General features: G+C 40.0%; 1 protein-coding gene across 5 annotated transcripts in view; it reads right to left on the bottom strand.

The window, feature by feature from the left end:
- Positions 1-13,999, bottom strand: part of ESR1 (estrogen receptor 1) — a 438,840-nt gene that overhangs the window by 169,363 nt on the left and 255,478 nt on the right. For 4 of the 5 annotated variants that reach the window (XM_077149286.1, XM_077149288.1, XM_077149284.1 and 1 more), the window contains exon 5: positions 584-919. The exons of the other annotated variant lie outside the window; for it this stretch is intronic. In XM_077149286.1, the coding sequence (XP_077005401.1) occupies positions 584-919 (336 nt within the window). The remainder of the gene's footprint in view (positions 1-583; positions 920-13,999) is intronic. 5 annotated transcript variants of the gene reach the window in all.

The raw sequence follows: 13,999 nt of genomic DNA, 5'->3' as shown, positions 1-13,999 counted from the left end.
CAATGGAATGTTATCTGTCCATATGAAAGCAAGAAGCTCTGAGACATGCTGCAACACAGATGAACCTTGAAAATATTACACTCAATGAAATAAGCAAGGCATGTAAGGACAAATATGGTATATCACTTATAAAAGACGGCCAGAAATTGCAAATTTGCAGATCTAAGGCAGATTAGAGGTTACCAGGGAATGAGGGCAAGAAGTGGGGGATGGTTGGTTTGAAATATAAATAAATTGAAATGAAATTAAAAGAAATCTGTGATTTATAGAACTTGCTGATTTCCATAGTATATATATATATATATACACCTGCTTACAGGAAAAGAAAGAAGGAAGGAAGGGAGGGAGGGAAGGGGGAAGGGAGGCCAGACAGGCTAAGGATTTTAATCTTCTAGATTTTGATTTTTGTTTTAATTTCCTCATTTCCAGGAGAATTGCAGCGTATATTGACCGATTCTGATGTAACCTTGAAACCAATCAGATAACAGCCTACTGTTTCTGGCTCTTTCTCCCATGACACATCTCAACCAGTTGATGAGAAGGCGCTGACTCCTAACCTCCACGGGGGAGCCGGCGTGCTTACCTGGCACCCTCTTGGCCCAGTTGATCATGTGAACCAGCTCCCTGTCTGCCAGGTTGGTCAGGAGGCCCATCATGGACGCCTCACTGAAGGGCCTGGTAGGGTCGTACTCGGAGTAGATGACCGGGGGCTCGGCCTCCAACAAGGCACTGACCATCTGGTCGGCCGTCAGAGACAGGGCGGGGCTGTTCTTCTTCGTGTGCTTAATCAAGAGGGGGCTCGGCCAGAGGCTGGCGGCTCTCACGCCTCCGGAGGCTCCCGCCTCGCTCCTCCCCTCCCCATCATCTCTTTGGCGCTTGTGTTTCAACATTCTCCCTCCTCTTCGGTCTTTCCGAATCCCTGAGGACAACGAAGAAAAGAAATGGTTTATTTCTTCTGATGTCATCTTTTCTAGTAAAACTTTTCACACTCATAGTCCTACATGCAAAGAAATGCTTCGGGGCACGGGTGTGCTGGTTAAGTGTTTAGCAACCTGCTCTCTGGGAGGGAATAAGAAAAGACCTTGATTTGTAAAAGTTGCCAATTTCCTTGGTATAAATCCTTTTGCAGTGGCCAGTTTCAAGCTACTTTACTGGACCTCAATCAGTATATAAAACTCTTGAAAATGTAACAATAGGCTCTGTGAGTCTGCATAAGCTGACTCTGGCACACCAGTGCTTAGAGTTGTCTGTGTGTGTTGTGTGTAAGTCATGCTATTAAAAAAAAGAATATAAATTATAATAATTAGCTATTCTTGAAATCTGACTTGGCTTTGACGATTGCTTCTGCTATGAATATTCTTTTAATAATAGATTTTAAATATCAATCATTTTTTCCAGCACTTCATAAACCTCTGTATCATCCAAGTAGACCCCTTAATGGAAGAGGCTAGAAGGAGAATGACATCCCAAAATGTATTCTTATGGCTTCTGGATCCCCAGAAGTGCCCAGAGAGTTTCTCACTGCTACTATGCTGTACCTCATCATCTGGAAATGAGCCAAGTCCTCAGGAAGTTGACTTGGTTTCAAGCTTCTCACAATGGATTTCTATTTTCCTAATATAAAAGTTGAAAATAATTTTCCTCCCAAAGCTTTCCCCGGCTGCGGTTCTCACTAACTAAATGATGGGGGTAATACAGTCTCTTTAGCAGTAGCTCTTTCTGGTTTATTCTCAGTATGCCAACCTACAGAAGGCCATGCTAGGATGCTAAAATGAACTGGCAGAAATAAGTATTCTAAAAAGACAAAAATTAACACAAGCTTCTGTATTTTCAAAAAAAAAATTAATCTCGCCAGAATTTGTCAGACAGCATTAGTTCTTAGATTTATAGTAAGGAAGGATATGTTTTGGTAAAACGTTAACACTATTTTTACTATTAAAGACACGAGAGACAAATCCTCTTCATAACATATCACCTGCTCCATCAATCCATAACAAACGAGTAACAGATGTCACAACATTGTTCTATTTTGTTCTAATTTGTCAAGGGATTTGGAGAAAGGTGTGATTAGGTATTAATTTTTCTCTTGTAGGTCTAGTTTGGATATATTATATTAGAGGACAATTAAATAATATAGTGAAGCCACAGATCCTTCCTATTTACTCAGTAGTAAACCTTTAAAGTATTAAACATTAATGCTCAGGATGGCATACTTCTAAAACCTCTGGGTCTACATAATGATATTAATAAAGAAGATTATTATTATTAATAATACTCCTGAGAACTTACAATGCATTTTAAGCACTTTACATACATTAACTAATTTAGTCCTCACAATAAGCCTGTAAGATAAATATCCAAATATTGGGAAACTATCACTTGGAGAGATTTAAAAGCTTGCCCAAAGTCATTCACTATTAGGTGATATTCCAGAAAATGGGTCTGAAATGCAGACATGTTTTTCAGCTAACAGATATTCTGAATTTTGTTCATTAACATAGATACAAAGTTGACAGCCTTGTGAGCAGCTAGATCTACAGCAGTTCAGATGAGAACAGTGGTATCTGGCTGGTCAATAACTATTTCATTATCAGATGTGCTAAAAGAATGGGAATATCTGGAATAATGGAATTGTGACAATTCCACTCTCCTCGCGACTCATCAGACCATACCCAGAGGGTCACACTTGTGGTAGTTGGATTCAGTTGTCAACTTGGCCAGGTGAAGGCACCTAGTTCTGTTGCTGTGGATATGAGCCAATGGTACATGAACCTCATCTGTTGCTAATTACATCTGCAGTCGGCTAGGAGGCGTGCCTGCTGCAATGAATGATGTTTGACTTAATTGGCTGGTGCTTAAATGAGAGAGCGCAACATAGCACAGCCCACGTAGCTTAGCATACCTCATCTCAGCACTCACAGCTCAGCCCAGGCCTTTGGAGATGCAGAAAGAAATCACCCCTTGGAAACTTGTTGGAACCCAGAGGCTTGGAGAGAAGAGAAGGCTAACAGAGACCATCCTGGGCCTTCCCACGTAAGAAAGAACCTCAGTTGAAAATTAGCTGCCTTTCCTCTGAAGAACTAATGAAATAAATCCCCTTTTATTAAAAGCCAATCCGTCTCTGATGTGTTACATTCCGGCAGGTAGCAAACTAGAACAACACTCATTGCTGGATGTGTTCAGATAAGAGTGTCTAAGAGGATAGGAGTCTTGAATTCAGGTTACATAGAAAATGATGGAAGAGCTAATAGAATTTAGCCTAGAGAAAAGAAGACTTAAAGGAAACATTAAATGTCCCGAATAAGATAAATTTGACTTGCTCTTTATGACCCCAAAGGGTAAAATAGAAGCAAGTGTGGAAACTATGGGTGGTTAGCTACACTTCATATAAGGAAGCAGTCTGCAATAGAGCAGAACCACAAAGAGAAAAGCTACCTCCAAAATAAATGATGAGTTGGATGACTGGAGGTTTCCAAACCCAGGCTAGATGAAGACTTTACAGGGATGTCACAGAAGAGATTCAATTATTCATAAAGTATTTGCACTAGATAACCTTCTATATACATTCTGATCCTGAGATTGCATGATTCTACAGTCTTCCATCTAGAACGTAAAAACTGGAAATGAAAAACAGGAAAAGAAGATCCAAAATAAAGAATTCCTTTAGCTTAATACTTCTTAGGAAATTCTGCAATCAGAATATGGGGAGGATGAGTTCTTTTTGACATTTACCTACTGTGCTGGTTTGAAAGGAAGTATGCCCCCTAAGAAAAGTCATGTTTTAATATAAATCCCATTTCTTAAAGGTAGAATAGTCTCTATTCAATGCTGTGTATTTGGGACTGTGATGGGATCATCTCCCTGGTTGATGAGATTTAGTTAAGAACGGTTGTTAAACTGGATTAGGGGATGATATGTCTCCACCCATCTGAGTGGGTCTTGATTAGTTTCTGAAGTCCTATAAAAGAGGAAACATTTTGGAGAATGAGAGACTCAGAGAGGGCAGAGAATGCTGCAACACTACAAAGCAGAGAGTCCACCAACCAGCGACCTTTGATGAAGAAGGGAAATGCCTCCCGGGGAGCTTCATGAAACCAGAAGCCAGGAGAGTAAGAAAGCAGATGATGCCGTGTCTGCCATGTGCCCTTCCAGCCAAGAGAGAAGCCCTGATTGCATTCGCCATGTGCTTTTCCAGATGAGAGAGAAACCTTGAACTTCATCGGCCTTCTTGAACCAAGGTATCTTTCCCCAGATGCCTTTGATTGGACATTTCTATAGACTTGTTTTAATTGGGACATTTTCTCGGCCTTAGATCTGTAAACTAGCAACTCATTAAATTTCCCCTTTTAAAAGCCATTCCGTTTCTGGTATATTGCATTCCGGCAGCTAGCAAACTAGAACACCTACTTTGTATGTAGACTGTGGTAAAAAAAAAAATGGGGAGTGCTGTATGCATGGTTCTTCAGTATGAGTCTTATCACTCAAATATTACTTAGCTCCCCACTTTACAATTTTAGAGAGGTCGAGAATAGCTCAGGAAAGCTGCAGTAAGCAATTGAAATCTAATATCAAAATCACCTTGAAAGCTAAAAGCAAGTGATTTGACTAAAGAAGAGATGATTGCAAGATACTTTATAAGATCAAGTAACCTGATTGCAACTGCACACATTTTACTTTTTAAAAATAAAGTTATGCTTTCTATTATAAATGTAATTTATCTTCATTTTGGAAGAAGATTTCAAAGTTAAAGACAAGTAGGTAGAAGGTTAAAAAACAAACAAAACCCAGCATCCCGCTCAAAACCCAGCACCCCACTCACTTTGATAGGTAGGTCCTGGCTGTCCTACTACAGATAATCTGATTTCTACCAGAAGAAATTTAGAGTCAATTCAGGGACTAACAGCGGCTGTTATTACAAATTGTTTATTAAATGATTTGTCCAACTGATAAAAATGTGTTGAGTACTTACAACGTATATGCACAGAAGGTGTAGTAGTGAACAAAAATCAGACCATGTTACTCTTCATCAAATTTTCAGCTCAGAGGGAGAAAAACATTAGTCAAAAGATATTCTGTATTAGTTGAATGAATTCATGAACTGCCAAAAGCAAATGTGATGGAAGGGAGGAGGTAAGGAAGAGAGGACATAAGACAGGGAAGAGGTGATAGGAGGAGGAGCCAAAGAAAGCTTTTTTTGGAGAGGAAGTAAACATTTGAGCCAAATCCCAGGCAGCGTTTTGAAATTTCCTTTCTTGGAGGAATTTAGAGAATAGGCTACTCAGATGGCTTAGTTGCAGTACTACCTAAACCTTAAAGTTGGCCCACCATGCCTCTTTGAGTCTCACAAATAGAAGATTCATGTAGAATACAAGACAAAAACAGCCTCAGGTTTGGGATGTGGATCAATAAAATACAGCTGGAGAGATGGAGAAAGCTGAATGTTTAAATAACCATCAAACAGTTAAATAAGGAAAGGCAAATCCAATCAGCATTAATAAATATTTCCTCTAATGTACACTCAAATCTACTATACTTTTCTAATGCCAAAGTGCCTGCAAAATGAATAACCCATGAAAATAGCAAATTCTATCTATTATATGGCCAACTGCTTGTGATGGGGTCCCAGGACCCAGATCACTGAGGTCCCAGGACCCAGCTCACTGAGCTCACAAGAGGGTCCCAGGACCCAGCTCACTGAGCTCACTCCAGGGTCCCAGGACCCAGCTCACTGAGCTCACAAGAGGATGAGCTCACTCATCCTCTTCTCCCTGTATGTAGCAATCATGCCCATTACCAGTGGCAAAAGTGCACAAATACTTAAAGCAGTTCAAAAAATCCTAAGTAGAATTTAGTGGAAGAAGGTGAAAAAGAATCCAACTTTATCTCTATTTTAGCTTAGGTTTAAGTAAGAACCACAGATCAGAACAAATAACTCAAGGCTATGTCGCTAGAGACCATCCCACCAAGAGCTAATTCTACACAACAGTGGGGCACAGGAGTGGCCTGGATAATTGAAATCTGAAGACAGAATTACAAACTCATTCTTTGCTCCCAACCACAGAATTTGCAAGAATTATCCATACAGCAGCAACATAAATTGATCTGCATTTTACTTAAGCTCACGCCTCTTTGTCTAACTGATTTTAACTACTGGTGGAAAAGCCAAAGACCCAACTACCTGTTCACAAAGCAGAAAGAATACAAATCATTAGCCCAGAGAATCCAAATATCAAACAGGCAGCTTCTTGACAGTCAAGATGTTTATTCACAGCAAATAGCCTTTTGGCTTGTAAAGCCATACAAGCAAGATATATTGTCATTCAGAACACAAAAATGCCACTTTCCATAATGGTTGAGCAATACTTGTCCAACAGCGCAATACAGATGGTGCACAATGGACATGCTGGAGGGAACACATTGTTGGCTCTCCAGTTGTCAGTAATAAGACAATGCTTGCGTCAAAACAAATTTCTTTACATGCTCTTTTGAAATGTTTAAACAATGAATTACTCAAAGATTGTCCTAGCCACGACCAGCTGTGTGTACTTTGGAGCAAGGCCTCACCCCACTGTGAGGGACTTAGAAACCACTCTCTCTCATCCGGCAGACCCACTAACATTGGACTTGAAATATCACCCAATGTGGATTTAATCCCCTGATTCCTCCTCAGCACTATTATAAAGTCTTAAGAGAGGCTGGGCATGGAAACTCCTCATGTGAAATTGGATCCGAATAATTCTAATCCACCCCCACCCCTGCAGAAGGTGGTAATTTAAGGGAATTCATGAAACCATTTGGAAAGAGAGTGATAGGAATTGAGGCAGTGTGTAATGCACTCTTCAGGATAGGCAGGCCTCGATGCAGCTCTTCAAAAGGACCTCTGGGATTTGGGAGGTATGCTGCAAGAGGTGCAGGGGCTGAGACCTCGCTAGGAGAAAGGCACTGAAACAAAAATCCACTGCTTGAGACAATTGTGGCCTGGCCCTATATTCAAAAAACGTCTTAATGTGTCAGATGAGGCACTTTTTAAAGACTGTTTCTAATTACTCAATGTATTTAGCTATTCTTTCCTTTTTTCTTTCTTGGAATTCTTCTGCTTGGCCATTGTAGCTCAGGAAAAGCTAAAATATGGTCTGAATATTCGTAATGCTAGAATTCACTAGATTGTTTACTTCCAATGCATTCTACTTCTTTAGTTTTCTTTTTCTGAAATGATCTCTTTTTCTTCTTAATACCACATGCCTCTTCCAAAAGCTAGTATAACTTCATAAAGTTATTTATCCAATTCCCTAAATGCTACTTTAATATATTAATAAATTTCAAGCATTTGCATAGTATCCTTTCTTTTGTTTCTCAATAGTAGCCACATTGTTCACAAGGTATTAAAAAGTCAGACAACAAAATATACTAAAAGCTTTTCAATTCAACATGTCGATGAAAACAGAAATGCCTACTAGTTAAGAACTATGATAAAAACTAATAAAACTTATTCCAGAGGGACTCTCCTGAATCAGTTCTAATGCTCCCCCTTCCCACAGCTGAAAACAATTCTGTCAGGCAGTAACATTATTGCCCCCCACTTAAAGAGAGGAAACAAGCCACGTCTAGCCATCAAGCCAAAGTCCACATGAGTGCCAGTGCAGGGATTTGAATATAGGTCCATGGGATCACTAATCCACAGCATTATTCTAACACCACTATACTATGATATTATGCTACATCACTGAATTACGTACTTACACTTTGCTATTAACATTACGATCACTGCCTCTAAGTGTGGCAAACAGGCTAAGGAACTATGAATTATGCAATCTATTTGAAGAAACGTAATGCTCTTTTCCTCCATCCTTTCTCATCCAACAAATCACAACAACCTTCCCAGTATTTCCTCACATATCTCTTCCATCCATTCTTTAATTTCTATCTTCACTGTCACCATCCTAGTTTATAGCCATAACTTTTCTTGCCTAAACGACTGCAACAGCTCCTAACTTGTCTATTGCCTACTCTCTCCTCCAATCCAATTAACTGAAGATGGATTCATTTTCACTGCATACCCATTTTACCCTGCTATTCTCAGATCTTTAAATCCCTCAATGACTTCTATAACCTACGGCAAGAGTTGTTAAGCTGTGCTCCTAAAAGCCCTTTTTTTTTTTTTTTGGTGGTGGTGGTGGTGGGGCTGGAGGGCAGTATTTGGTCCAGGAATCAAACCTGGGCCTCCTGCATGGGCTCTCAAGACTTTGCAATTCTACTGGGGAATCAGAGATAGTGCTACTGGGACTTCTGGTCACTCACTTGCTTTCATTTGTCTAACAGATAAATAGACAGCTAGACAGATGAAACAGATTTACAGCTACAGATAGAGATAGATATATAGACTACAAAGATATGTATGTGTATGCATGTGTGTGTGTATATATGTATATAATGTGTGATTAAGAGAATATATGTGTTTTTTATTGGGATTAGGGTAAAAGAATTTTATTGCTTTTATTTTAAAGTCTATTTTTAACTTTTAAAACCACTAACTCACTGAATGTAGGCAAATTAAGATTCGGTAATTACCACAAATATTCCCAAACTACTTTTCAAGCCTATCTCCACAAATCTTTATTTTTCATGAAGCAGGGAGAGCCTTGGGCCTCCTTATATATTACTTCCCAATATCCGCCACTCCATCCTCTTCCTAACCCTCTGGCTTCTATCATCCTTTAAAACCCAATTAAAGCCTCTTTTCATCCATGAGTCAACCTTGAATACCACCTCCATCTGGTGGCTCCACCCCTCTGTCCCGGTAGTTTTCTTATTCCTGAGCCATCCATTGGCCAACTCTCTTGTCGCACCTCCACTTTAATCACATCTGGGGTCCCTCCATGAGATGGTGTCTCCAGGTAGGAAGCCGGAGCAGTTGGGCAGTCACCCCATTTCTTTTTCCTCTCTCAGGAGATACCATCCTGCTCTTCTTGATGTCCAAAGTTGAAAAAGCAGTTTGCTCCAAAGATTTCGTCCATTTTTTCACATGCTTCTAGTGTGAGAGTAAATCCACTCCCTATTACTTCACCTTGGCAACAGGCCAAAGCTCCCAATGATTTTTTTGGTCATTAATCTTAACAAAATCCCTCGTTCTCATCTTTTCACTATTAACAATCTGTCAATTCAAAATCCTCCATTTCCTCTTGTGGAGTTTTCTCACCGTGGATCATTTAGGATTTCCTTGTCTTTTCCCGTAAAGTATAATGAAAAGGAAATTTCAAGCCCAATTCAGACAAAATTGGTGGAGGCAAGGGCAGAGTAAAGTTTATCTTTTGTAAGTTAGGGATAACCATTTCCCCTCCTCCTAACCCAACACTTCTCCCAGGTTGAGGGGCCTCGGCTCCTGATGTTTCTGCTCCCTTTTCCTCAGACTTGCAGCTTCCACATGGCAATTTCCTCCTTCCCCACCAAGGAATCATGAGAACATTTCCATCCTCACTCATCTGACCCTCTTAGACCCAGAATACAGTTGTCTTGTAGAGACACGGCTGCTGTCTGCACAGTGGGACTTGAAGAAACCAGCCCAATTCACTGATGCCCAGGTGATCCCAGGTGAAGTGTCTCCCCAGAGACACGCAGCATTTTCCACACTCCCTCAGTGTCACCATGGAAATGCAACTTTTTCCCCAATGTGTAGGAGGGTTCCCAAGTCAAGTAGGGAAAGTCTCCCTAGTTCATGTTGCACAGTAGGAATTTTTTTTAAAAAGGACAGATTGACATGACCTTACTGTACCAGGTCCAGTACATTAAGCCCCAAAGTAAGAACCTGCAGCTTCCTAGAGGCTTAGAACCACCTAAATTTACAGATCCTCAGAACAACTAAGGACCACAGTGAGATGCTATGATTTTGTAGAGTATTTCAAACTAAGCTTTATTTATTTACGGGACACTATTGGGAAATTGTCAAAAGATATAATTATTTGAATTGATTTGTGTAATGGACACTTGTTGATTTTCGGTTTCTTGGCATCTCTATAGCCTCCCTACATTGAGGAAGTCCCTAGTACTTGGGCTGGCAGGTATCTGGCTACCCTTTCACCACAAAATTCATGAGGACACTCACTGTTTCCCGTGGCTGAAGACATCTTGGGTGGAGGTAGGAAGCCCAGACTGTAGGTCTGGGCAGTAAGGACAGAAAAGAATCCACTTCCCGCCTAGTGGGGGCTTTCGTTGGGTGAGTAGAGACAAGCTCTGCCAAGTGTTCCCAAGGCACCACATGCTCAACTCTGCCCTAGGTTTCCACGGGTTTTCCCAGCCTCGTTGTTCTGTATACATTTGTGACCTAACCAAAATCCTCTGTGTAGTTTCTTTTTCAGCTAAAGTCATAGCCAGCTTCTCTTGTTTGCAATCAATAATAGTAATAATAATGGCTGAATTCATTTAGAACAACCGTATGTTTTTCTAAACTCTTGAACTGATCGCATCATTTAATTTCAAAACAACCAGCCCTCTGAGGTAGGCAGTATTATTATCCCCCTTCTACAGCTAAGGAAAGTGTGACTAGGGGTTGGGATTCACATCCAGGCAGACTGGTTTCAGAGCCCACACTTTCAAACACCATGCTACAGCTGCCTCAGGAAAAACTGATTGATAGAATTTGTACAAACCCACAGGAATCGTTCATCAATATGAATATTTTGTACTCTGTGTTTCTGTGCTTACATTTGGGGACTGTCATGGTCAGGTTCATGTGTCAACTCGGCCAAGTGATGGTACCTGTTTGTCTGGTTGGGCAAGTGCTGGCCTGTCTGTTGCAATGAGGACTTTTCATAGAATTAGATCATGAGCATGTTGGCTGCATCCACAGCTGATTACATTTGTAATCAGCCAAAGGGGAGTGTCCTCTACAATGAGTGATGCTCAGTCTAATCACGGGAAGCCTTTCTAAGGAGAATTCAGAAGAGACAGGTTCTATTTCTGCTTCTGCTGGCGAGCCTCTCCTGTGGAGTTCGTCCAGACCCTCCATTGGCGTCGTCAGCTTCACAGCCTGCCCTGTGGATTTTGGACTCTGTGTTCCTGCAGTCACGTGAGATACTTTTATAAATTTTATATTTGCGAGTGTTCTCTGCTGATTCTGTTTCTCTAGAGAACTCTAACTAATACAGGGACCCAGAATCCATAAAGGGCAAACTCTTACATAGACTGTTGGCTCTTATACTGATCATGCATGGATGCACCCATTATTCTGTAGCGCCCAGAATTACCAGCTAAAGCATGTCTTATTAGAGATTCCAAATTGCATAACCCCCTGGCCTGGAAATAAAGAAAATGAGTTCCTTGGTTTTTTCTTTAATTTCTTTCATTTTCCACAGAGTTCACTACTATACCATAGTAATGAATTCTATAGCTTAAATTTCACATGCATTAAGGTAGGTTACATTTCCCCAATTGGAGGAGATGGGTGAATCTGACATCTACTCCCTAATCAGTTCTCAAAGTCATCTTTACCATGATCTTTCTAAGATGCCACAAATAGTGACAATGATGAAAAGAGTGCCACGGTTTGAAAGAATGCCCATACAACACACATGTAAAATGTATACTTACTTATACAAACTAGGCACAGACTCCTCGTCATTCATATAAAGGAAACTATTGAAAGTCAGACACGTCTGGAGGGACAAGCCAAGTTCCTATCTTTGCTATACTTATATTTTCGTAAGGAAGATAGACAATAAGTAAGTAAATATATAATGCTCGGTGCCAGGAAGGAAAATAGAGTGAAAAGAAGACTAGAGAGGGTATTTAGATCAGGGAGTGCTTCACAGAGGAGGCAGAGACCAGAGTGGAGTGAGGAAGTCAGTGAGCCTTGTCCTTGGAAGAAGGAGCAGCAAATGAAGCTCTATGCGGAAGGAAAGCCCTTGAAGGTGTCAAGGAGGAGAGGAAGACCAGGAAGGTGAGAGCAGCTGAGAAGGGAATGAGGCAGTGGGGCAGACCATGCGAGGGCCCTGGAGCCCAGCTGAGCACTTACCTATGTGCTCAGAGAAACAGCGAACCACTGCTTTTGAGCAGAGCAATCACACATGAATGGATTTATATTCTTAAAAAGAATCCTCTGATTCTTCTGGGGAAAAGTCAAGAGCGAAAGCTACAAGACGAGCAAGGAAGCCACTGCAGTTGTCTAGGTGACAGATAACAGACAGGAGTTTGGATTAGGGTGACAGCAGGTACCAGAATGCAAGGTCTATTTTGGAAGTAGAGCTAAAAGCCCTTGCTGACAAAAATCGAAAATTCCTCTATGTTGCTGGCAGGGACCTGGAGGAATGATAGATCATTTATTGAGATGGACAAGTTTGGGGGAAGGACCAGTTTAAAGGAGAAAAATCAAGAGTTCTACTTTAAACACGTAAATTTGTGGTGCCTATTAATTTGTATGTGATCATATCATGCAAATTGATTTTAATGTTTTTGAATTTTCTCTTTTTGTTTTTGTTCAGCTCTCCCATCTTCTTTTTCTCCTATCTACTCACATCAGCATGCCACTGTATGTGAACAATATTTTTCTCCATATACAAACTTAGGTACATAACTTGTACGATACAAATACATACATTTTTCACTGTAGGGTCTTCAAAAGTGAAATTATTTCATACCTACTTTTCTACAGTTTGCTTTTCTTACGCAGTAATATTTTGTGAAAATCCTTCCAAGAAAAGACAAAAAAAAAAGGGGGGGGAACGGACTGGATCTACATTAATAGAGAATGGTTGACTAAATTATGGGGTTTCTATACCATGGGATAGGCAACCATTAAATGGATGGATAACAAGTTTCCTTTTAGACATCCAGGAGGATATGTTTAATAGGCAACTAGAAGTATAGATTATAAACTCAGAAAAGTCAAGGCTAGAGATATAAATTTGGTATATACCAAATTTATATCAGTAGATGGTACTTGATTAAGACTCCCTGGGGGATGAACCTAGCTAGGGAAGTGATGCTGCTGAGGAATGAGGGGAACCCAACCCAGCTTCTACCCAGGGTGACAGAATTCTTCTTTACTTCAGTTGCTATTACCTGAAACAGCATGTCTGACTTTCAACAAAAAATTACAAGGCATAACAAAAAGTAAGAAGAAACACAATCTGAAGAGACAAACCAAGCATTAGAACCAGACTCCAATATCACACAAATTTTGAAATTATCAGACAGCAAACATAAAATAAATGTAATTAAGATGTTAGGGGCTGCAATGGAGAAAAGTAGACAACATACAAGAACAGAGAGGTAATAAAAGCAGAGGTGGGAATTCTAAGAATCAAAAACAAATGCTATAAAGCAAACAAAACAAAACACTGGAACAGAAACGAAGAATGCCTGATGGGTACATCAATAACCTTAACACAGCTAAGGGGAGAATCACTCATCTTGAAGATCAATAGAACATTAGCAAACTGAAATGCAAAGGACAAAAAGAATGGAGAAAGCAGCAGAGTATCCAAGAATGGTAGGCCAGTTTCAAGAGATTTAATAAATGCATAATTGAAATACTAGAAGGAGAAGAAAGAAAGGAGATGAAGAAATGTTTGTGGTAATAATGACCAATAACTTTCCAAAAGCACAGACCCATAAAATTCAGAGAACACATACCAACATAAATAAATTTAAAAAAAGACCCAATGTAGGAAAAATGCAGATATTCAAACTGCAGAAAATGAAAGACAAAGAGAAAATCTTGAATGAAACCAAAGAGATAAAACCACCTTGCCTTATTTCTTACACAGAAATCAACTCAAAGTGAATCACTAACCTAAATGTAAAATGCAAAACTTTAAAATCCTTGAAGAAAACATAGGACTAATTCTAGTTGTAGAATTTTACATGATATCAAGTGGTGATGAGTTTTTAAATACAACACCAATTAGGGCCATCCATGAAAGAAGCAAATTATAAACTGGACTTTATTAAAATTAAAATTTCTGCCCTATAAAAGACACTGTTGAGAGAATGAAAAGACAAACCA

This window comes from Tamandua tetradactyla, chromosome 2 (assembly GCF_023851605.1).
Source record: "Tamandua tetradactyla isolate mTamTet1 chromosome 2, mTamTet1.pri, whole genome shotgun sequence".
Taxonomy (NCBI): domain Eukaryota; kingdom Metazoa; phylum Chordata; class Mammalia; order Pilosa; family Myrmecophagidae; genus Tamandua; species Tamandua tetradactyla.
This window is presented reverse-complemented; position numbering and strand designations above follow the sequence as displayed.